The sequence below is a fragment of the Amblyomma mixtum genome, chromosome 7 (assembly GCF_055824585.1).
Source record: "Amblyomma mixtum isolate Tamu chromosome 7, ASM5582458v1, whole genome shotgun sequence".
NCBI lineage: Eukaryota > Metazoa > Arthropoda > Arachnida > Ixodida > Ixodidae > Amblyomma > Amblyomma mixtum.
Genome location: NC_143018.1, coordinates 8,371,531 through 8,394,455, shown reverse-complemented (window position 1 = coordinate 8,394,455; position 22,925 = coordinate 8,371,531). Strand labels below are relative to the sequence as shown.

Here is a 22,925-nt window from a genome sequence, read left to right as displayed (position 1 = left end):
GTGCTTTAACATCCCAGGCATACCGCAACTTTCTTAGAGCCCCTTTCAGAGCCCCTTTAACCACTGCACCAAGAGGGGTATGAGAACTCCCAGGGATCTGTGAATTTAAAGTAGAGAACGACCTTCTGCATATATGGGAATTAACCGGTTGCACTATCACGTCATACCTTTATGGTGGAGCTTAAGTGTCATCTCCAATTCTTGATCACCTAGCTAACTTCCATGAGATGTCTTGCATGCCTGGTGTTTGTGTGGGGAGCCATTGGCATTGGTACCTTTGCTTTCTTTATTTTGCGTGTTCTTGTGGTGAGACCCAGCAGTGTGCCTACCTCGTTCAACCATTCTGAGAAGCCAGCATACAGGCTTTTCTTGATGATAGTTTTTAATTGTGCCATTTCAAAGTTTCTGCAATTGGCACCGCTGTAGCTTGATTACAGAAATTAGGGAGAAAGCGTGTACAGCCTTCCGGGTCTTTAATAATATCGTGAGAATGTGTACTGACCAGTGGTGCTGTGCCGGAAGACGAAGGAGAGGAGAAAGCATGCGAGGGCAAGCGCATGCCCACAATTCCTGCTGCTGGAGTGAGCGTCGTCTGCTCGGCTGTTTTGATTAGTGTGAAGCAACCCCTGCCCATCATCGGCTGTTAAGCAATGGAGCTCCAAGAAGCTGTAATCTTTTTGTTTTCTGCATTCCATATGGTGCGGGTGACATCTGCCTGGCATTTGCGATAAACAGCCTAGCATGCCCAAGAAACCAGTTGCAATCGTTACGAAAAACTAATTGTAGAGGACCCTCGATATTGGCACATTTTAGTGAAAACAAATGCTTTTGCGATGCTGCCCACAAATGCAGTTGTGGCCTGCGTTGTGCTTTGAACTTTAATGCAATTTGCAGTAATCCAGAGCTACAAATACACAGTGGATAGAACATGGAATACGAGCTCTCAGAACTTGGCCATAAAACTTTCTTGGCGGAGGTTGCTTCACACGAAGCAGAACAGCCAAGTAGCCGACAGTCGCTACAGCAGCATGATCAGTGCGCGTGCTCGTTCCCTCCCCTAATTTATGTGTTGCTCTCAGCGCCGCTGCACCGGGCAGTCAACACTTGTGCGATAATAAAAATTCGGAAGGCTGTACATGCAAAGGTGCGGGCATATATTAACAGTGTGGTAGGGTCGATGGAGAGAAAGAGCACAGCGATGAACCGAATGCGTGAAGTATTCATTGAATTCAGGATCCTGTGAAAATACACTGCCGGCCTCTCATGTTAGTATATTTGAGCAGCTCACTTTGTAGTTTTCTGTGAGCGCAACCAGCTATGGTGGGGGCCACGTTCTCTAACAGTGGGCTTGTAGACTGACGCACCTATGGATGCCGACAAAGTTGTGCTGCACTGTGCCGTGGTATAGTGACCTCGCTTGGCCGGCTGGCCGTGCCTGCCCAGACCTGTTCTCGTTGCTGGCGGACGGCAGTGGTCGGCTTCCCGTGTCCCGCTTTGGGCAGCTCTTGGAAGAGGCCCTTATTCTGCCTGCCTCCGTGCTGGAGTCGCCCAGCTTCCATTACACTGAATCACTGCCAGGCAGCATCTTCCACCAGGTAGGTTTTGAGTGACCCCGGGCTGTTTCGCACCTGTGTTGTTTGTCGCTAAGCTCTCTTGTAAAAACATTAGAAGCAGAGAGTTGCAACAACAGGCAGCAAGAAAATAACCAGAAAAATCAAAATGACTGCTTTGTTCGTTTGTCGCATAGATTTGCGTTTCATATGTGCTTTGTAATGTGACAGCTGGCCCTAACAAGCGAGTTATTCATTCTCATGTGAATTTGTTCTTGCACTTGGGCTGTGCTTTTCACTGAAAGGAAGTCTGAAAGGAACTCTGTGGTCTTGCCTTAAAGGTGCACTGAAGAGGAATCTGAACTCGTCTTTTTGCCGCGGGAACTCGATCTACACGTTCCCAGCATTCTTAGAAACTTCGATTTGTTGCCCTGTGTGGCTGATTTTCCTAATTAAATCGAATTAACGTCCGGCTCCCACCTTTTTTTTTTTAATTCTCCCTCGTACGGTGGGCGGAGTCGACCAACGCGTGGAGTGCCTTTCACCCAGTCCTGCGGCAGCTTACCGCTCTGCCATCGGCGGAGTAATACGTAGTAGTCCGTAGTAGCAAATAGTCCGCGCGTATTTTTATTTCTGCGGGCTTATTTTGCGGCTATATTATCCGCGAATAAAACTATTTATTCGCGGAAACCTAAAAAACAAAATAAAGCGAAAGCAAAGCCTCCACGGAGCTGGCTGCAAGGCACTCCACGCGTTGGTCGACTCCGCACACCGTACGGGGAGAATTGAAAAAAAAAGGCGGGAGCCGGACGTTAATTCAATTTAATTAGAAAAATCAGCCACACAGGGCAATAAATCGCAGTTTCTAAGAATGCTCGGAACCTGTAGATCGAGTTCCAGGGGTAAAAAGACGAGTTCAGATTCCTCTTCAGTGCACCTTTAATTCTGTAGAACTCCCACGCCATCAAGAATTTGCCCCTTGGCATGCAGTGTGCCAACTAAGGCCTGCCTCTCAATTTGCAGGCCCGAGTGACGCTCAATGAGTTCCTGTCTGTGCTGACCAGTGACGGGGGTCCTGAGTGCCTCGTGTGGATGCCCCTCCTCCACCGCATGGCCAATGTCGATAATGGCGAGTGCTTCCTCTTTTGTGTCCGCAGATGCGCATGGGCTTTTGACTAAGCCACGCATTCTGTGTTGAGTAAGCATTTTACTGGCAGGATTTCCTGCTCTAGTTACTGCATTAGGCTTTTCAACATTGCCAAGAACCTTACACGTTCTGAGCGTAAAAAGGACTAGGACTGCAGGAAGAGAGACAACACTGCTGTACAGCCAATAGCAACTAGCCAAATTTTTCTTTTAGTGAAGAACCTGTTGCTTGAAAACAAGCCAGTTTTGAGTGAAATTTAATCAGGCTAACTCTTGTAGCATGCATATCCACAGCATACCAGGTGTCCCACCTAAATGTAACCAAGCTTTTAAAAAACACAGGGTTTCCTAGCCGTCTGAAACCAAATGAGGGTTGTTTAGAGTTGCATGACCTAGTCTGCAGTGTTTTTTTTTGTTCTTCAAGGTTGACTATTTAGTCGAGCTTAATTAACTAACTTTTTAATTATTGACCTGAGGAACAAAGTGTCAATGGAAAAGTTGTACATCGCTTTGAGAAACAGATTACTGAGACATTTGCAGCAAAGTAATATTTACGTAAAGTAGTTTTTTTACCGGCCTTTAACCATAACCCGCACAATAAGAAAAAGCTTCCACATGACAACTCTGCCACTTCAACGTCCCAAGACGCGCCTAAATAAAATCCATTTTTTCTGAAGTCCTCTCCTCAATGAGACTTTGGGTGCACATTGGGGCAGAGAAGTGAGCGAGCAGCTGGTCACATGACAACTTTCTTTTAAGCCCAATAAATGAAGCTACGTAAATCGTAAACTTGACGGAAACAGCACTACTAGCGGTATTTCGAGGTGATCTTAAACGTTTGCATTGACACTTTCTTCCTGAAGTCAATAATTAAAATGTTAGCTAATTAAACTTAACTAATTAATTAACTTTGAAGAGCGAAAAAAATACTCAAGACTAAGCCAGGCGACTATGAACAACCCTCAGTTGGTTTCACTGGACTAGGACACTTCGCCTTTTTTAAAAGTTTGGTTACATTTAGCTGGAACACCCGGTATATCCACAGCATGCGTACGCATGTGTAGAAAGTATGTAGCACTCACAAGCATGTGCAGCAAGTTTAGTAGCATGCATACATATGGCAGTGCAGTGACACTGCTCGTTGCATTTGCTGCAGTGCTGCACCCAGTGCAGTGTGATGGCTGCAACCGGGACTCGTTCCTGGGCTTCCGGTACAAGTGCCAGCGGTGCTACAATTATCAGCTGTGCCAGGACTGCTTTTGGCGAGGACGCACCTCAGGCTCCCACACCAACCAGCACGAGATGAAGGAATACGCTGTCTATGTGAGTGTCCTTCTTGGGCACACTTTGGCTGCATTGTTTATCAATTAAGAAGAAAACAGGTGTTGCAGAGAAAAAGCTAGGCTGTGAGCAGGACTGCTGCGTTTTAGTGTGTGCTATCAGCATAAGAAATGTAAGCACGGTTGAATAGAAATGATTGGGGAGGTCTCCTAGGTGCATCCATACTTGTGTCGGGTTGACATGGATGGGCTGCTTATGACACACTGAGTTTGACTCTTTGTGCCAAGTCTGAGGAGTTTCTGCATGCAGTATCCAACTTGCTCTTCGGTTTTTGTTGGCTTACTGAAGGCAGGTGAAAGGTCAAATAAATGTCTTGCTGTTTTCAGTTCAGACACGTCAGCAGAATTAAGAAATGCTGATGTTTTGCACGTTCTTTTGCGCAGAAATCGGCTAGCAAGCAGCTTGGGCACTCCCTACGCAAGTCATTCCGATGCGTTCCCGAGCGGCCAGGTCGACCATTGCCACATTTTCCTGAGGAGGAGCACACCTTGGATTTGGCACATATTGTGTGAGCATCACTTGCCCTTTTACGTGCCACAGGTGCATTTTACTGGTAGGCACTTTGACAGAGCAGCACTGAACAATGGCTGGTGGTGTCAGTAAAACACATTTCAAGTACTAAAGGCACATTTGTATTGGCACCATGGCAACCTGCTGCTTGGGAGTGCCAGCAAAATGGCAGCTTCGCTCTCTTGCCATAACTTAGCAATAAACGTCTAGTACAGTGGTGAGCAGCCTTGTCTAGAGCGCTTGAGCAGTGGGCACTTGGTAACAAAAACCGAAATTAGAGAGCAGCCCCTCATTACAGGGCAAAGTTTTCGTGCCTGCTTTGTTTACGAGGCTATCTGGCGCTACTTCCGTGCAAGCGTTGCAGCTGGACCCTAGAGGCTGCCACAAAATCTGGATTTGTTTGCAAGGAAGTGCACCGCCCGAGCGCTCTAGACAAGGCTGCTCACCACTGTACTAGCACTACCACTAAAAGTGCATAATATCCTACATGTGGAGGAAGTGGGGTGCAGAAGAAGATGTGAAGACAGGTGCTGCCATTTTAGTTGCGACACTTGCCTGAACATGCCTGGTTGGCCCATCTAGTCATGTGGAGGTAGAATGTAACTGTAAATTCTACGGCAGATGCGGAGTGGCCTGCCTACTTTGGTGTGATGGAGTGCCTAAGTCCGGCAGAGAGCACTTGCCCCAAGTTTGTGCTTTAAAGACTGATGTTCTGATCCAAGCAGATAGTTGGCGCTCACGTTCTGCTGTTGGGGAAGATGCCGTGCATTCTTTGCACTTTTGCTCATGTGCAGTGTGTGCTGTGAAACAGAGATTGTGAGCTGTAGGAATTTCTTCCTACAGCTCACATGCCATGTGTGCCATGAAATTTTCTTGAAATTTGCACAAAACATTTTATTCTTAAGGAAATGCAGAACATCTAGTCATTACCACCAAAGTGCTACTTCGACTTTGGCACCGCAATTCGTTACAAGTATTCACAATAATCCATTGTTGAAAGGTATGGGCTGTGCTTTAAGCTATCTTTATTTTTTTCTTTCTTATCTCATATAGCAGATCACTTGCTGTTGTTATTTTTGCTTCTGCATGCCTGTTCAGTTCTGTCCCACACTTGCGTTAAAATTCAGAAACCATTTATTGGTGTTTAGCCAGGCATGTTTGCCTCTACAGTGTTCACCATATGAAATGTGGTCTTGTGAGGCTTCCATAGTGTTTCGCACCTTGCCCTGCCCTACCTTCCTTACTTCCATTAGGCCGCAAACCAAAATCTTAAAGTAAATTAATCTCTCTCTCTCTGAGGTGTATTCGGTGCACTGTGATGATGGCATTCTGGGAAACTCTTAGTCAGAAATGGTTCGAAATGGCAGGTGCAAGGGTACTGATGCCATTCACGTGCTTTCGAGCACCTTGTGGAGCATGCACACTCACTTCTCCACAGCACCGCCATTGCCACTGTCATGCTTGAACGGTGACGCAACACACAACGCCAACAGCCTTTCTGTCCGCTCCATCCTTACCCACGCTGTCATGCACCTCACGCCCTCCTGTGTTTATTTTTGCTACTGAAAAATGCACTAGCACCCTCCCTTGGCTGCTTGCAACTCTGCTGTAGCAGACGGCTTTGCCACAACGCAGTCCTAACACTGAATTCCAAGTACAGGTCCAGGTTTCGCTTCCCAGAACCTCCTTCCTCCTTCTGTGCGGAGATGCATACCGTTCAAGGGGCACTTTGCTCAGTGGTCGCTGTTCCCCTACTACCTACGGTTTGCATTGTCATCCGCTCCGACGCCCTTCACATCATACGCCTATTGCGACGTGTCAGTCACACCCCAAGCATTTGTCAGGACATCCACCGTCTCATGGCACGCATCCCGCAGCCAATCCGAATTCAGTGGGTCCCACGAGACCTCCTGAGTTCGCAAAGCCGTGCAGATTCTGCGACCCATCTTGTGACCCCAACTTCGTCTTCGCCTAAAGTCCTAACACTGGATGACACCGCCCTCCTTTTAACCAAAAAGGAACACCTCCGGCGCCGCACACGTGCTCTAATCCCTCCGTGTGCGATAACCCTCCCCCGTGGTCTTACCCGTGCAGAGGAGGTTGTGCTTTGGAGGATCCGGGTCAGGGTTGCTCTAACTCCGGTTGCCCTAAGTGGCCGCAATTCGAAGGTGTATTTCCCCGCCCCGGGTGTCCAGTCTGAAAGAACCAAAATCTTGAGGCCGACATTCACCACCTGCTGTGGGTTTGCCCGGCGTTGAAGCCGACAAAAATTCGGCACCTGGTGGCAGCAGGTCTTTCGCCCGGCAGTAGTGCTTCATACACCGCTTGGACACAAGGACCTCATCATCGTTCACTGCTCGATTTCATTAGATCAGCGAACCTTTATTCATTTATTTAGGCATCCTCATCTATCATTACATACCGTTTTATGCCCCGAGGCAATCAACATCGCGTTAAAAAAAAAAGGGGGTCAGTGAGCTACTTTCAGTGGTGCCTCTTGCATGTGGCATTCCACTGACTGACTGTGTGCAATGTTTGTGCAGGCCCCCGTCTCCAGCAGCCAGCCACAATGGCCTGCCGTCCCTGGTGGGTCCGCCCATGGACAGCGGACAAGATGAGGAGCACCGGCTCATCGCCCGCTACGCAGCACGCCTCGCCCAGCGGCCAGCAGGGTCAACGGACACACTGCGACAGAGGGAGCTGCTGGCCCAGCTGGAGGCCAAGAACAGGTGAACGAACTGTTGCACTGAAAATTGGCGGACTAACAGCGTCTCTTCTGGTGGCAGGGAGATGATGGGCCAGATCGTGCGCCTGCGGCAGCAGCAGGAGCGGGAGGAGTCGATGCGTGCCGGCAGCCCCGCGCTGGTCGGGGAGCTGCAGGCCCTGCGGCAGCGCAAGGCCCACCTGGAGGCACACCTGGCCCAGCTGCAGGACAGCCGCAGGGACCTGATGCTCCAGCTGGAGGCCCTCATGAAGATGCTCAAGGCACGTCTTGTCTCCGCCGTGGGCCTCGACAGGGACTGGCCTTCAAACAGAGTCACTCCTAAGGCCACTAGTTTCCCATGAAAAATCGTGGATGGAAGCATTTTGACGCGATAGCGTTTAGGCGCTCGTGTCACAGAAAATCCGATATTGGAGTCGTTGACTGTGGGCGAAAAATCCACGAAAAAATTTGCTGGGGTTTAGCTTTGGTTAAACCTGGTAGGTTGTGTAAGCATTCATAGCGTTCCATTCGGGATCATCACCGGTTGTAGACGATTCGGTTTCGACAGAGACACGATGCGCCCATCTAGCAGCGTCTTGAGCGCGCCGCTTAGCAAGGCGCTGTTCGCATTCTTAATCTGTCTCCGAAGCCCGTTGTCGTTTCCTGGCTTCGTCAAGCCGACGCAGCCTCCCTTTCCGTCTATCAGGCGGCATAACGACGGAGCCGGCAAGCGAGCGAACGCATTTTATGCTCCTCCACTCGGCAGCGGCGCTGCTTCAGCTGTAGTGCTGAAACCTGTCACAATATTGCTTACACAATAAAATCCCGAGAGAAGCAACCTTGGAGGCAGGTGGGCCACCTACGTCACGCGACCTTGCGGCGGCGTCGGAACCTGCCCCAGTGGATTGTGAGCAAACTGCCCACCATGGCAGGAGGCAGTTCAATTAATGATTGATTCCTCGGGAAGAGCAACCTGGGCAGCACAAGCCCCACCGGCGGCAGCACCTGCCATCGTACAGCAGTGGCACATTGCTTAACTGCTGCACCAATGCACCGGGAGTGGTATGAGGACTCCCAGGGGCATATGAATGTGAAGTAGAGAGTGACCAATTCTGCATATATAGGCAACTTTTAGCATGTCACACTTAAATGTCACCTCAGTTTCTTTTTTTCGCAGAATTGTGTGTTAGCAGTCACATTCTCTTTTTTTTTGAGGCTATTTCTTAAGGACATCAGTAGCAATGACAGTAAGATGAAAAATTGACCATTTTACCTTATTTACACAGATAAAATGCGAAGGCTGAGTTTGAGAACTCGGGAGAATTAAAAAAAAAATTATTATTACGGTTATAATGCAATCCCAAATGGTCCAGGCCAACCATAGTCGAAGGTCCCCACAGAAAATTTGGACGGCACACTGAAATTTGGAATCAGCGGATACATCTGACATTCTTTCAGAAGCAACACTTCGTATGTGCACGTCGATAATGCACACAGCCTCCCATGCAGCAGCAGCCGCTAACATCGCTATTAGGTGTTTTGAGTTTCTAGTCCTGCGCCCACTACCCCTTTGCTTTCTCTACTCGCCTCAACCTTTCAGTGACATCTCTTTTTTGACGGTCTGTACCGCTTCCCTTTCGCATCCTTGGCCACCTTTTCCTTTGTACTTCCAAGCCGCATGCTTTGCCCTTAGGATAATGAAAAGCTCACTTCTCCTGTTGACTCTCGAGCCTGGTGGCGAAGCTCGCTTTACTACCTTGGAGAGCTCTGGGTAATTCGCACTTGGTCATACCTTGGTTTCGAGCATAAACATGAGGTTCATCCTGAAGCATTATTTGATGTTTCGCGCGGAATTTTGCTGTTTCTTTGTTTCCAGTTTGCGGAATTGAAAATTTGCCGCCTCAGAAAGTTAGGACCCTTAGCCATTCCTCTGAGTTCCTCTCGCATGGACGTAATGATGATGCGTTCCCCTCGCGGCAGATTCTTGGGCTGCCTGCACACGTGGAAGCAAGTGTGCTCAAATATCTTTCAGTGTAGTAGAGATGGTTCTTTGTTGGCAGTGACTGCATCTGTGTGCACCCACTGTTTTAATGTGATAGCATTAAGCCTTCCGTTGTGCATAAAGTCGGTGTCAGCATCATTGGCATTGCAAGCAAAACATCTCTGGAGAAGCAACCAGGTGGGCTACCTAAGCCACATGGCCTTCTGGCGTCATGGTGCAGAGGAGTGAAAATCACACTCTCAGGCATGTTATAGTAGTACTGCGAATGTTTCAAGTTGATTTCAGCCACTCGTCTCGGCAAGATAACCGCTGGTCCTTAAGGGCAACGGAGTGGATTCCTAGAGAAGGCAAGCGTAGCAGGGGGAGGCAGTAAGTTAGGTGGGCGGATGAGATTAAGAAGTTTGCGGAGATACGGTGGCCGCAGCTGGTGAAGGACAGGGCTAATTGGAGAGACATGGGAGAGGCCTTTGCCCTGCAGGGGGCGTAGTGCTTGGACTTTGAAGAAATTAAGTTTTTCTCGCCTTTCCTGTGTTCTGAAAACTTATGTGTGCACCTGTACATCTCAGATTTTGACTTTTTCTAGGGAATTGAGAGTCCTTAGGCACTGCTGTGAAAAGCGTAGATGAATAAAGGAGACAATGGGCACAAAGTGGCCAGGACAGTGCCTCCACCTGGGCCTGCTTTGTACAGAATCACCAGCGGAGTCCCCGGTCGACGCCCGGCAGCTCACCACGATCCACGGCATCTCCACCGGAGCGGCCGCCCATCGTGGCCGCGCATTTGCAGACTCCAGACAGCCTGGTAGGCCTCGGTGCGGACGTGCAGCTGGCCTTTGGCCGAACACCTGAGGGCCGGCAGCTGCGTGACCACTTGCTCGTGGCTGCCGATTCAGTCACCCATGCCATGTCCTCCCTTGTGCGCGAACTTCATTCAGGTAATTGCCCACGCCAGCGATGGTGACATTTTGGGCAATATAAAGCTTTGCGCCTCTGAGGGGCTTTTAGTTCACGGCTCCTACAGTCTTAGCTGTTTTCTGCGCCTGCTGAACCAGCTATCTTTTGTCCTCTAGGGTTGAGCTGAACAGCACAGCCTCCCATTGCCTAAGCTGTGGTTTGGGGATTTTAATGTGATGATGTTAAAGGCCTCGTTGTCCAGAAAAATCCGTCGTTGGCGTTGTGAGCGAAAAATCATAAGCATGACTCTATCAGGTAGTGGTGCTCAGAGAGCAATCTAGGAAGCAGGTGGGCCACCTAGGCCACATGACCTTGCAGTGCCATCACAACCTGGCCACTCTAGCAGGTGGCAGTTAAATTATGATTGTTTGCTCGGGAAGATCAACCTGAGCCGCACAAGGCCCACTGCTGGGAGCACCTGCCATCGCAGGGCAGTGGTGCATCGCCTAATCACTGCACCACTGCATCAGGAGGGGTATGAGGATTCCCAAGGATCTATAAACGTAAAGATGACATTCTGCATATATGAGAATTAACCCATTACGCTATCGCGTCATCTCTTAGGGCAGAGCTTAAGTGTCCCGTCAAATTTTTTCGGGGCAGCCTGCATGCTTTGGCAAGCTCATGTAGTGTAATGCAATGTGCGTAGCTTCGCAGATTTAGCTTGTGGTGGGTAAAAATCTCACTGTACTGTTGTGGGACTGGGTCCAAGGTCTCCGAGTCTAGTTTCGGGACCCGTTAGTGAGACCCGACTAGTTATTGAGCGCTGATTACTGCGTAGACACTCGTGGTCCGGTGTTCAGACCAGTACATGTCAGAGTCTGCTCAGTTGAGTGTGCAGTTTTAACATCCTCAACCGACACACGGACTGTTAAGCACGCCAGAGTTGAGGGCCCTCGATTAATTTACATTACCTTGGGATCAGCCATCTTGCGATCAGCAACTGAATGCCAAAGCCACTGAGCCACTGTGAAGGGTTTCTGATCGGTGGATTTGTGCAAACATGGGCAAAGGGGTTGGTGTTGTGTATGGGGAATGGTCTTTCCGTGGCAGAAAAGCTGCACTATTTGTGGTATAAACTGAGAAAGAAAAAAAATCAGGTCACTTTTCACTCTGAATGTTAAATTCCAGTACAAAACAGACACGAGTGGTAAGTTCATTCACGCACACCTAGCACTTGGTGTACATCTACTTTGCACACACAGTGAGTAAGTTTTTGTAAGCCGCATTGATATGTTCATTTTTCTGCACTTCTTTCTGTTTTTGTGCATGTTTGATAGAGTTGGATTAGGCTCTCACTCGCGGCCTTCCTGTAAACGACATTCAGAGAAATTTCCTTTCCCGCATGTTATTTTTCTGTATCAAACATTTGGACTTTACACCATCGTGCAAGGTGATTGCAGTTTGCCAAATTCTAAGATTAATGAAATTGAGTTCTGTTAAACCATGGTCAAAAAATGGTTGGTATGGAAATTCTTATCACCTGTGCACCTTTCTTTTTGTATGTATACGTGTAGCCATTGGCAGAGTGCAGTGCAAGCTTACGTATGAAACACTGTGTAAGCTCGTGTCCTTTCTGTTCAGAAAATCTTCAGTGTTGTAATGCTAGTTGCATGATCTCGCACTCTTGTAGCTGCTTTCCAGTCACCACTGGTCAGCTCTTGATTATGCAGTGGATTTGGCCAGGCTGGTGGTGATCAGTGACACCTTAGTGGATTGTTGGTTGCACCAGACTGCAGTTGTAGGTGCTTGCTTGTGCAGGTGTGGGCTCTGAAGAGGAAGAGGCATCCCAGCCTGGCGCAGAAAGCGAGGGGAGACAGCACAACGGTTGTCCTGATGCAAGTCCTCAGGTAACTAGCACATTGAGAAGCAAGGAAGAGATGCCTTTTTTCTGCATGTTCTTATTATGCCCGAATGATTTCTTTGAGATCTCTTCGGCTTGTGTTTAGAGGTGTTGTGGAGCAGCCCAAACGGACCCTGACCCACCTTAGTGAAGTCTTTGGCTAAAACCGTGCCATCTTTTCAAGTCACTAGCACGCAGACCCGTTTGTCACTGCCAGTATGCCATCATTTGCCGGCACCCTTGCCCAAGAGGAAAGGAGAGCATATCTGCCAGCATATCATTAATGCATTCTAAAGGAGATGAGGCTGAAATGAGAGAAACCCTTAATAACCGCAATGACTGCAGTGCTAGCCAGGGGCCGTCTAAAATTGTTGGCTACACTTGGAGGTATGGTGACTACTGCAGTCATGCACTTTGTTGGGCCCCAGCAGAAATTAGCATCAGGCACATGGACATTTAGCCAGGGCAACATTGTGCAGTATGGTGCAAGGTCGGAAATGGTCAAGTGCCTAATACAATGGCTCATTTACTGCGACTTGACGACTGTTCGCACACTGCCGCGTGAAAAACTTGGAAAACTAAAACCAGTAGCTTCACAACGCCACAAGCGAGCTAAAGGACTTTACTTACGAACTTAACTTATATACTTATGAAGTGAAATTTCAGAAGATCGTGAGATGGATGTTACCGTATTTGCACGACTATAACGCGAGAGCGTTAAGGCTTCTGTTCTGTAGAAAATACAGCCGCGGCGTCATGAGCAAGAAAGTAGGTGGCACACCTGCCAACTAGGCAGTGTGACATCATCACAGCTTGCCCACCGGTTGTGAGAAAACTACCCACTGTGGCAGGTAAATTAATGATTGGTCGCAAGAAGTTGCTCGGAGAGAGCAACCTGGGTCTCGCAGCCCCACTGGTGACTACGTTTGAAACAGCCAGTTTCTGGGGCAGTTATGCATCGCTTAGCCGCTGCACCAGGAGTGGTATGAGGACTCCCTGTGATCTATGATTGCAGAGAATGACTTATTCTGCATATATGGACATGTAGGCAGGTCCTAGGCGACAGAGAGGGAGTACTTGCGCAGGAGGGATCTCCAATACTATCGCAATGTACTCTTGGGGGTTGGTTAAGTAATGAGATGGTGAAAGAACAGTGTCTATGTCTGCGAAGTGATATGCAAAGGGGACCCCGGGCTGCTGAAGGGACCTGCTAACACTATGGAGTCATGTCTTAAAGTGGAGCTTAACTGTCCCCTCCAATGTTTCTCAGGCCATCTGTTTTTTTTTTTCCAGTCCCTTGGCTGTGGTTGCCTTGAAAAAGGCCAAGATCGCGTTACAATCGTAATATATATTTTTTATTTTTCGCGAGGTCTCAAACTCTGCCCTTGCATTATATACGTGTAAATATGGTAGTTCAGCCCAATTCCAAGCATATGCTTTAAATGAAAACTTGAATGACAAAAATGTCCTTGATCATGACTTGGCTGAGAGTAAGGTGATTTCAGTGATGAGTGCACTCCATTGTAGATTATGAATGAAGACTGAAGATCAAAAAATTCCACAGTTTCCTTTAATTCAGAGTTGAAGACTAGATCTTGAAGCTGAGTTGAAAGGTTGGTCGTTTTGTCTTGTACGATCATCTGATGATCAGCATTCAGGCACTGAGTAAAGCTACTTACATATTTTGAGAGATTCGATGTTGTGCTTTTGTATGCTCGTTTTTAATTTTTTGGGAGGTATTTAAGTTATTTTTGCTCTCAGCTGTTCATACTCTCATTGAAAAATAAAAAAAAAATATGGGAAATTGGCATCAACACGGGTGTGTGTGTCCAGTTAACGCAGTGTGTGGACGGTGTTACGGAAATGAAAAGCCGTATGGGTAGCCCCTTCAATCAGGATGGGATGTCCACTGCCGATACTTGCCGAGAGACCATGCCAAGTGAGCTGCCTAGCACGCATAACACATTCCTTGTAGGTAAGGTCAGTAACATCAACTCTCAATCTGTATTGTGTCCACTCAATTGCCTATGGAACATGGATGTCTTGCAAAGCACTTCTGCTGTTTTACAGCTCCACCTGTTTGGCTGCAAGTTCCAACGTGTTTACTGTTTCCTACAGGAGCTGTCACCTAGCTGCCTCCAGCCAGGAACCACTGACGATGACAGCTACGTCCGCACAGAAGACGAAGAGGAGGCAACCAACACTGACTGGGAGGAGACCGTGCACCGTTGGGTCAACCGCTAGGCCACCAATAAATGAACTGCCCAGCTGTCATGTCTCGTGTGATTGCCGCTTGAGGTGTTCTGCTTTGATGGCTTCGCGCTCTTCAGGAGGTGGGAGTGCGGGTTTTATGCCCTTTCGACGCCTGTCTCTCATGACACCCACCTGAAAGCATTCAGAACATACAGCCATCTCAGATGTACTGCATTCTGCAGGTCAATGCCATACGAGAGATAGGTTACTAATGTGCGTATTTTTTGGTCAAGCAAAAAGAGTGACACTGGGTCATTTGGATAAGTTCACTAAAGTACATTTAGCACAACAGAACGTAAAGTGAGAACAGGATAGCTCTCAAGTCCTGCATTAGTGTTGTATTTGCTGCGCTTCTGTGCAGAAAGTAATCGAACAAGTAAAACTGCGCAAAAAGAACAAGACGCAAGGCACACATAAGCACAGACATAAGCTAAGTGCCTTGTCTATGCTTATGTGTGCCTTTTGTCCCGTCATCTTTGTGCAGTTTTACTTGTTCGCTTTAAATAAACCAACACGACCGCCAGAGTGTCCTACTTCAGAAAGTACTGCCTTTTTCTTACCGAAGCTAACTGAGATGCGAGTAAAAAAAATTGGTAGAGATAAACACGACAGTCTCAGACGAAGTCATTTGATCATTTGATTGCTTAAAGCCATGTTTGTCTATGCAGCACGCATAAAACTTATTTTCGGGCCCTGAGGGCTGCGAGAACTTGCACGCACTGCAAAGACCGAACAGTTAATACGCTACGAAACGTATGTATGTCATACGTGGACAAAATCTGTGCAATACGGAGTTGCTTGCGGTTAATAATGCGAAGTTCTGCCAAAGCAAAGCTGCAGCTGAAGCTTGACCTGGACAAGTTTCGAGTGCATTCGCCGATCCCAACAAAAATTTAGGGGTACAGCCCAACAGCAGTATCAAAGCGAACACAACTCACCCAAAAGCCTTTGCAGGCTTTGAAGTTATCGAAGTAGTGCTGGCATTTGTCGTAGTCGTATGCATTATCTTCCAGACACTTCATACTCAACTGTTGCTCCTGCGGTAGGACAATGCAAATGTGTTGCTAGTAACAGGCCGCTGCGGAACGATGACATCAACTGTCCCATTGTAAGGGCATCACTGCAAAATTTCGCATTGTCTCACCTTGTGACACGGATTATTTTTCGTTTGCTCGGCCGCATTTTCCCTGGACTGCGTCCTCAGCGACGTCCCGGCCATCCAACCAGCAGAGGTGACACCGCGCAAGCATCAAGTTGATGTGCAACTTTACAGTGGGTTGCTACCCCAACCTTCAATAAACTTCGCCAAATGAAGGTGCACTGATCAAGCAACGGTACACCACAGGTGATTTTTAACTAACACAACCTGCCGGCATACCTCGGCGCACGGTATCATGCCGACAGCGCCATTTTTATTTCCACGGCGCTTACGGCGACCTCTTGAACTGAAATTTGCATTTAGTCGTTCGTGTGATTTGAAGACTGCGATCAATGACCATAAAAATTGCGAGAAAAAATCATCAAGCAAACGTAGGCACCAGCATTAAATTACGAGGCGCAAAAAATAAAATTGCTTGTCCAGCAGCCGCAGCGTGCTCTGCACGGCGCACTGCTCGCCCAACGTTTCAAGGGCAGTGGCTCAACGCTCGGTGCGTACGATTTCGTTTTATTGGTTTGTCATCACAATAAAAGTTGTAGCGCCTGCTTCCCATGACGAGCGCTGTAAAATCCCGGTTAGCAAGCTGCTCTGCGAAATGTAGGGGCTACGCAAGGTTTTCTTAACAGCAGGAGTTAGGGCTACACGCGCTGCGAATGCATGCGATAATGTTTCTAAACGCAACAGTAATAGCAGTCTACTAAGTGCTGTTTGCATCGCAGCTTGGGGAAATCTCGAAAACCGCAAGCACGTCACGGTCACGCCTCTCGAGAATCGCGAGAATCCCGCGAGTAGTTTGCACGTGTCTAGCAGCCCGCAACAGGCAGGACTCATACTGACGGCTGATTGCGAGCACGCACAGTCCACGGGTGCACATGGTAATGATACTGCGCTGATGCACACTAAAACAGTTCGAAAACCGCTTCCGATTAGCGGCATCACTCGCCACCTAGGCGGACTTACGGAATCAACTTTTAGGGGCGAGGTGTTTAACCCGTTGAACACCGATCCGCGTGGGTTTTACAAGTGAAGATTAGCACTGCTTAAGCATTGAGTAACTGGCCGCGTACACTGTCACGAGGTTTCATTCCCACCGCACGCCTTCGCTGCACTCGTGGTCGCGCCGGCAAATCCGCGCACGTGTTGAAATGCGTATTTGGGGCATGGCCTAGTTACCACTTTGAACACCAAATCTTTGTGCTTGACTTCGGCTCGCCGGAAGTCGCCGTTTACCGGATGTGCGGAGCCGCGACGCGCATGCGCAGTGTGATAGGCGCTAGATTTCCGCGCAGCTGCTGGCGGGCAACGCTGCTGTATTTTGACTATTTCATACGTGCTGTGGCAATAAATATCGTACGAAATATTTATTAGTGTGATTATAGAATATGGTGTTGAGCGTGAGAACAGAAGACGCCTTTGTCGGCTTTCGCTTTTTCGGACGTAGGGTACGGCGCGGATTTTGAACGGACGGTTTGGTCGCAGCGATTCACTCGCGGTATTTTCGGTTTACATGCACTTACACCTAATGCATCCTAGTCGAAATCAAGAGGAAGAAATGGGCTTGGGAAAATAACCATTTGTCCTTAAGAGTAATGGAGTGGATTCCAAGAGACGTCAAGCGTAGTAGGGGGTGGCAGAAAGTTAGGTGGGCGGATGCGATTAAGCGCAACTGGCAAAGGACAGCGTTAATTGGAGAGAAATGGGAGAGGCCATTGCCGTGCAGTGGGCGTAGTGAGGCTGATGATGACGACGCTAAGGTTTCCATTTCAAACAATCCGAACCGCTCTGTACCCACGTCTTTGCTCAAGTTTCGCGCCTTGCTCGTGTAGGAGTGGAAGCTATCGTGTCTTCTCGCAGGCGGCCGCCGATGGCATGAGGGACGAGAGCTGGCCGGCGGGGGGCCGCCAGTATCGCTGCCCGACGGCGGGCTGCGGCCGCCTCTTTAGCTCCAAGTTCAAGCTGCTGCGGCACGCGCTCATCCACGGCGGCGAGCGGCCCTTTCAGTGCCCGTCGTGCGAGCGCCGATTCCACCGAAAGGACCACCTCAAGACCCACCAGCAGGTGCACGACCCGAACAAGGCGCTACACACGTGCGCCCTCTGCGGCAAGAAGTACAGTTCGGCGCTCTCGTTCCGCAAGCACTCGGCCCTGCACGCGGCCGAGGCCGGCGACCCCGTCTGCCGGCTGTGCGGCGCCGCGTTCGCGCGCCGCGAGGACGTGCTGCTGCACCTCAAGGTGCACTCCGGCGCCTCGTCGCGGCTCGTCAAGCCGCCCACCGAGCGGCGCTTCAAGTGCGACCGCTGCGAGCGCTCCTTCTTCACGCGCAAGGACGTCAAGCGGCACCTGGTGGTGCACACGGGCCAGCGCAACTTCCAGTGCCAGTTCTGTCCGCAGAAGTTCGGCCGCAAGGACCACCTGGTGCGACACACCAAGAAGACGCACAACGGCCAGGGAGGAGCCACCGCTGCCGCCTGGACGGCCGCCTTCGCTCCCGCGCCTCCGGCCGCCGCCATTGCGCCCGAGGAGCCGCCGTCGCATCATCGCCCGCCGCCGCCGCCGCCCGCGCCGCAGGCCAACCCGACAACGCTGCTGCTGACGGCCAGCTACTGTGGCGCCCCCGTAGCAGCAGTGCCGCCACCGCCGCTGCCGCACTTCAGCCAGGCCTTCCAGTAGAAGCGTGGCCGCTTCCGCTTATTTCCTTTCCCCGCTGGAAAGCATTGACAACTGGGGTCTGGCTGTCATGTTGGTTTGGCTGCGAAATGAAATTTCAGTGGATCAGATTAGAAGTAGTACGCTGCGTCACAGTACCTGTGGCTAGAGTGCAGTTCGCGAGGCATCCGTAGGTGTCTTAACAGCACCTACTTAGTCACATTTTTACAACTTGCTGTGGTGATTGTACTTGGGCTATTGGTTGCTGCCTCCGCCCCAAATTATTTCAGTTTGCAAAGGTGTCGAAACTTTATGCTAGTTCGAAAAAATAGTTGTTAGTCTATGTTAGCCTAGACACACAAAACGCTGACAGCTTTGAAAAAATCAAACTATGAGGCACGGCAAAACACCTGGATCATAAGCTTACAAGCTGAGCTCATGCAGCTCCATGTGATGGTCTTTGGCTATTAGAGCATTAATTCAGCCGTGCTTTGCAAATTGCCCAGTCTCAAAAGTACTTGCAAATGCACCTTGCTAACACTGCTCTCTAAAGACAGACCTTTGCACGTCTGTAAAAGGGTTTCCTTTTCATCTTTAGGCCCGCAATTAAGATGCAGGATTGATAATGGTGCTTCAGTTGATCTCTAATATTTGCTGGATGCAACCATGCTCCCTTTACAGTTTCGGGGTGACAGAATGCAGGCAATCAGCTGCCAGATTACGGAACCTTTTCCTATTTTTTCTGGTATGCAACTTACACAAACTCATTCGTAGCTATGCTTGTGTAAATAGGCAGCTTTGTGTTATTGAAAACCGTGAATGAGGATGCAAAAAATGCTTTCCACCGCACAGTCCAAGTACATGCAACTATGATGCAGCATTCCAAGCAGTTCCTGCTGGAGTCCAGTGCCATTAACCTAACGCAAGCAAGTCAGCGTGGAAGACAGCCAAAACCTGGAGTGCTGAATTGGCCTGGCAGACTGGCCGTCAGTTGTCATTGCCTTTCAGTATGTCCGAACAAAGGGCATCACTTTGGTGCCTGAATGCTTGGTGCAGTTTATAGTGCAACCCAGAAAGAAAAACCACCTGTGCTGTGCAGCCTGAGGGCAATATTTAGTGCCATCGGAGCAATTGTCTGTGTTGTACACCAGTCAGTAGTGAGGCAGTTTATTTCGCATGTACCTGAATATACCGGTGAGCATAGAGCTAGTATTGGTGTGCAGCAGCCTCAAAAGCATTGGCCAGCGCGGCATTCAGGCACTTCAATGTGTTCAGAACATGTACCTGTTTTACTCAGTAGCATTTTTTACACACGTTTTTTACAGGCCTTTTTTATAGCCATATATGTTGCCTTATATACACTTGCATATTATATGTTTACATCAATGTTGAACTACCTCTAGCAGAGGTCTGCCTCTGCGAAGAACTCCCGGTGAAACTCCGGTGCCTCCCTTTTTTGAGACCAGTGATGTGTTCATTTATCGTGCCTTTCCTGCAGCTCCTCATAGCCAAGGAGGGCTTGCCTGTGGCTCACTCAGGTATCGAGATAGAAGCGTATATGGGTTTCGACTGTTTTTATTTTTGTTGACTTTGTTCTTGTTAAAGCAAGGTGGTCTGCTCAACGTGTGTGTAGTAGCAGTCACTGCGGCGCTCCGTGTGATTTTTGCTTTCCTGCAGTACCTGAATATAGATAACACTAGGCCTATGTCATTTGTGCGACATTGGCAACATTGCTACCTGACTATTCCACAACAATTCTGTTGGAAATGTGTAGAATTTTTACAGAGAATTTTTCTGTCATTGAATATGCTCGTTTTTATGTACCCCGGTGCTGGAAAATGATCTGTGAATGCAATGTTGATTGCATGTTTGCAAAAGTGAAGAACCAGGAACCAGTGTGACCCCAGCTGACAGCGAGTGGAGCGTAGTGTAGCTTTAACTTGCATTTTCATATGCACAGCAGTTATGGCACACTGACATACACCTCGCCAACGATTTTAATGAACTGCGCTATAGGTGCAAAACACTTGAGCGACATTTGATAGCTACTCCTCAAAGCACCTCAGCTCTGCAGTGCCAAGCAGTGCAAAAGGAGTGCCATTCTTCCTCCTATATTTTTTTGTATAGTAAGAAAACTCAAAAGAGAGTGTAACCTCCAGTTGAATATAAACTTCTTGAAAAAAAAAAAAATTATCCATTTCATGACCTAAAGTCACATTTTACCGAGACCTGGTCACAGTGTTCAATACATTGACAATGGCAAGATTCCACATTGAAATGTCTCTTCAGATTCTTTTATGCAAAATTCAATGCCAAATTATAACTATAAATGCCCATTTTATCTGTACTAGAATGTTCAGGTCTGCCAGTATAAGACAAGGCGTTTTCATTTTGTTCCTAATCTAACAACAAATTTTCGTCAGTTGTAGATCCCTTTAATAAGCGCATTGCATATGATTCAACACTGAAGTATTCAGTGCATTAATATGTCTGTTGATGCTTGGAGTACATCAGTAGTACCTGAACTCTTGAACATGTTCCTGCATGAAGCTTGCATGAAGTTCTTTGCTCATGGAGACACTCGCATGCTTATGTTTGAAGGACCTGAACAGTTTGATTCATACAAACTTGCCTCTGTCACTCGCGCACTTTTTGATTTGAAAGCGCCCTAGGAATTCCTTGAGTGTTCCAAAGGCCAGTGCATGGAGGCAGAAGTTACTGAGCTTGACAAATTCAAAATATTGGAAGATGAAAGGGTCAGTCTTCACCCACTAGGCAAGGATGTTGGCCTCTGCCAATCAGTTGCGTGATTCTGCACATACAATGGAAGCTTCCAAGTAATTGGCTAGCATCACCAGGGTAGCCCTTGATGCATTCATCACTACCTTTTGCAACAGCGGCATGCCATTTAGTAGCTCAGGTGTCTTGAGACGTGCTTGCAGTTCTGTGTATGAAAGTTTGCGTTGCCTTTCTCACCCACTCTGTCACTCATTCCGTTGTTTTCACTTCTTGTGCATTGGCTTTTTTTGTTTCTTTGCTGTGCTCTCACTAGTTGCAGCTGTGCGGCAGGCATTAGTGTCACTCATAATGCTCTCATTTGGTTCTAGTGCTCATCCGAACCTTGTTTCATAGGCAACAAAGTTGTCATGACAAAGGGGCACTGTCTGCGTTTTTAAAATTCGTGTATCTAGCATTGAGGAATTAGCAGGAAAATATATTTTTCTTCCGTGTGTCCCTTGCCAAGGTCCACTGAAATGATCATTTCTCAGTTAAGATATCGATGCTCTTATGGACACCAATGCAATGCCACATCCTGCACTGTGGAAACAAAGAATGAGATATGAAAACTCTGTAATAGCTATATGTCACAAGGCCCTTTACTAACCTCTTCTTTGTTACCATGTGTATGCTAGCAACAGTGTATCCAGCAACTTCATTATCATGTGGAGATTATCACAATCGGGTTAAATGCCTTCTTGGATGTGGAGTGATCAACAGTACTTCTTGGCTGCTTATGGCATTTATTTACCTATAACCTTGGCATAAAACACAAGGTATCAATACTCCCATTTCAAGCACCAAGACGAGCAAGTAGTCGTAGATGTTGTCACAAATATTTGCGAGTTCCTTCAAACCGCTCCCCATCCCAACCCTCACCAAAAAAAGAAAAAGGCTCCCATCAAGCGTTACATGCGACAGTGGTTACTTTATGCTTGACTGTGCCAACAAACCTCTGCAGTGCGCAACAACTTGCAAGTAAGGGCATTAAGTTTTTTTGAAGGAGATGCTGTACAGTTTAACATTTGGCCTCTGGTCTTAACGTATTTTTCAAGGCTTCTCAGTGGCAGCAAGCAAGAAAGCAGCTTTCCAGTGCCATCTGCTTTAGCCACATGTGGGTGTCTGCAAGAGAGATATGCTGGGTGCATCATGATGTGGAAGGCTACAATCAGGTGTGTCTATTGCCCTGGTTTAGATGCCTACCAAGTGACTACTGAACAGAGCATTGAAACACTCAGGTGTGTTCAAGTGGTGCTGGTTCCATATGACAAATGCTCCCTGGATGTTCCAAGCATGATTGCTGCAGAGAAATTCTATAGTATTGTTCCCTTCTCAGGTCTTACCAGTGCAATGCAAATCGGCCCAACACAGCCTCTGTGCAATGGCAGAATCTTCATGCTCCTCTACGCAGCACTGTAGTGAGAAACACATTCAGGTTACATAGGGCTTTCCCATCTGCAGGTTTCAAGTGGAAAAAATCTTAATTACCCTAAGTGTGCCCACCTTTTAACCCTGATCACTGAAGGAATATACGCAGGTTGTAATATCTCCAAATTCAGCATAATCTCAAAATGAACTTCATAAATAGGCAGTTACACTAGCATGATTAATAAAGCCATATGGCATCAAAAATGCACTATGATATAAAATCAAATTGCACATAGTTTGGCACCTCTGTAAAGCTACCAACATGTAATTGGCAACCTGCCCATTGCATGACTAGTGCACTGTTCACCAGATACAGGCTTTTTTTATGCAGCTGTTATGAAAGAGTGCAGCTGAAGTTGCTGCACACACCTCTGCTGTGCACAGGGCTATTAGTGCAGCCCTTCTTGGCTGACTGCAGATGTACCTGAGCCGTCGTAGAGCAAAGGGCACCCCCTAGTCACCCCCAGGCTGCTGCCACTCGTGGCAACTGGGGCTGGCCTTCAAGCATGCTCACAAGTGCCTTCCTATTTTGCTCGTACCTCAATTGTTGTAGTCCCGGTGTGTCATGTTCGTTTTTCGATTTACAATAAACATATCCCAATCAAAGTAAAC

At 48.1% G+C, this 22,925-nt stretch overlaps 3 protein-coding genes across 5 annotated transcripts in view; 2 read left to right on the top strand and 1 right to left on the bottom strand.

The window, feature by feature from the left end:
* The window catches only part of LOC149334899 (dystrobrevin alpha-like), a 23,129-nt gene extending 8,811 nt beyond the window's left edge, over positions 1-14,318 (top strand). Inside the window, exons 6-14 of one of the 2 annotated variants that reach the window (XM_089551548.1) lie at positions 1,444-1,595; positions 2,574-2,679; positions 3,853-4,019; positions 4,421-4,545; positions 7,091-7,276; positions 7,334-7,532; positions 9,944-10,187; positions 11,968-12,056; positions 14,168-14,318. In XM_089551548.1, the coding sequence (XP_089407674.1) occupies positions 1,444-1,595; positions 2,574-2,679; positions 3,853-4,019; positions 4,421-4,545; positions 7,091-7,276; positions 7,334-7,532; positions 9,944-10,187; positions 11,968-12,056; positions 14,168-14,293 (1,394 nt within the window). In that variant the 3' untranslated portion in view covers positions 14,294-14,318. Of the gene's footprint in view, positions 1-1,408; positions 1,596-2,573; positions 2,680-3,852; positions 4,020-4,420; positions 4,546-7,090; positions 7,277-7,333; positions 7,533-9,943; positions 10,188-11,967; positions 12,057-14,167 lie in introns of both variants that reach the window. The other variant, XM_089551549.1, reaches the window with a different exon arrangement.
* Positions 5,022-18,016, bottom strand: LOC149334898 (coiled-coil-helix-coiled-coil-helix domain-containing protein 7). Of its 2 annotated transcripts, none has more exons than XM_089551551.1 (3): positions 15,447-18,016; positions 15,241-15,339; positions 5,022-12,000 (listed from the first exon to the last, which is right to left on the bottom strand). In XM_089551551.1, exons 1-3 carry the CDS (start codon positions 15,519-15,521, stop codon positions 11,872-11,874), a joined length of 303 nt encoding a protein of 100 aa, XP_089407677.1. In that variant the 5' UTR covers positions 15,522-18,016; the 3' UTR covers positions 5,022-11,871. The 2 variants fall into 2 exon arrangements, with proteins under 2 accessions (XP_089407677.1, XP_089407678.1); XM_089551552.1 differs by lacking the exon at positions 5,022-12,000 and adding an exon at positions 13,598-14,434 and having other exon boundaries at positions 15,447-16,794.
* On the top strand, positions 15,893-22,924 carry LOC149334897 (zinc finger protein PLAGL2-like). The gene is made up of 2 exons (XM_089551550.1): positions 15,893-15,951; positions 17,316-22,924. The coding sequence occupies exon 2, from the start codon at positions 17,331-17,333 to the stop codon at positions 18,129-18,131; it is 801 nt and encodes a 266-aa protein (XP_089407676.1). The 5' UTR covers positions 15,893-15,951; positions 17,316-17,330; the 3' UTR covers positions 18,132-22,924.
* Position 22,925: the final 1 nt, after the last annotated feature.

Bases quoted from the DNA above. Each gene is read 5' to 3' on its own strand.
- LOC149334897 (XM_089551550.1), top strand. From the start codon at position 17,331: ATGAGGGACGAGAGCTGGCCGGCGGGGGGCCGCCAGTATCGCTGCCCG.
- LOC149334898 (XM_089551551.1), bottom strand. From the start codon at position 15,521: ATGGCCGGGACGTCGCTGAGGACGCAGTCCAGGGAAAATGCGGCCGAG. The intron at 15,340-15,446 runs GTGAGACAATGC...GTCCTACCGCAG, and splicing joins AAAATAATCCGTGTCACAAG to GAGCAACAGTTGAGTATGAA. The intron at 12,001-15,240 runs GTGAGTTGTGTT...TTTCTGCGCCAG, and splicing joins AAGCCTGCAAAGGCTTTTGG to GCTGGGATGCCTCTTCCTCT.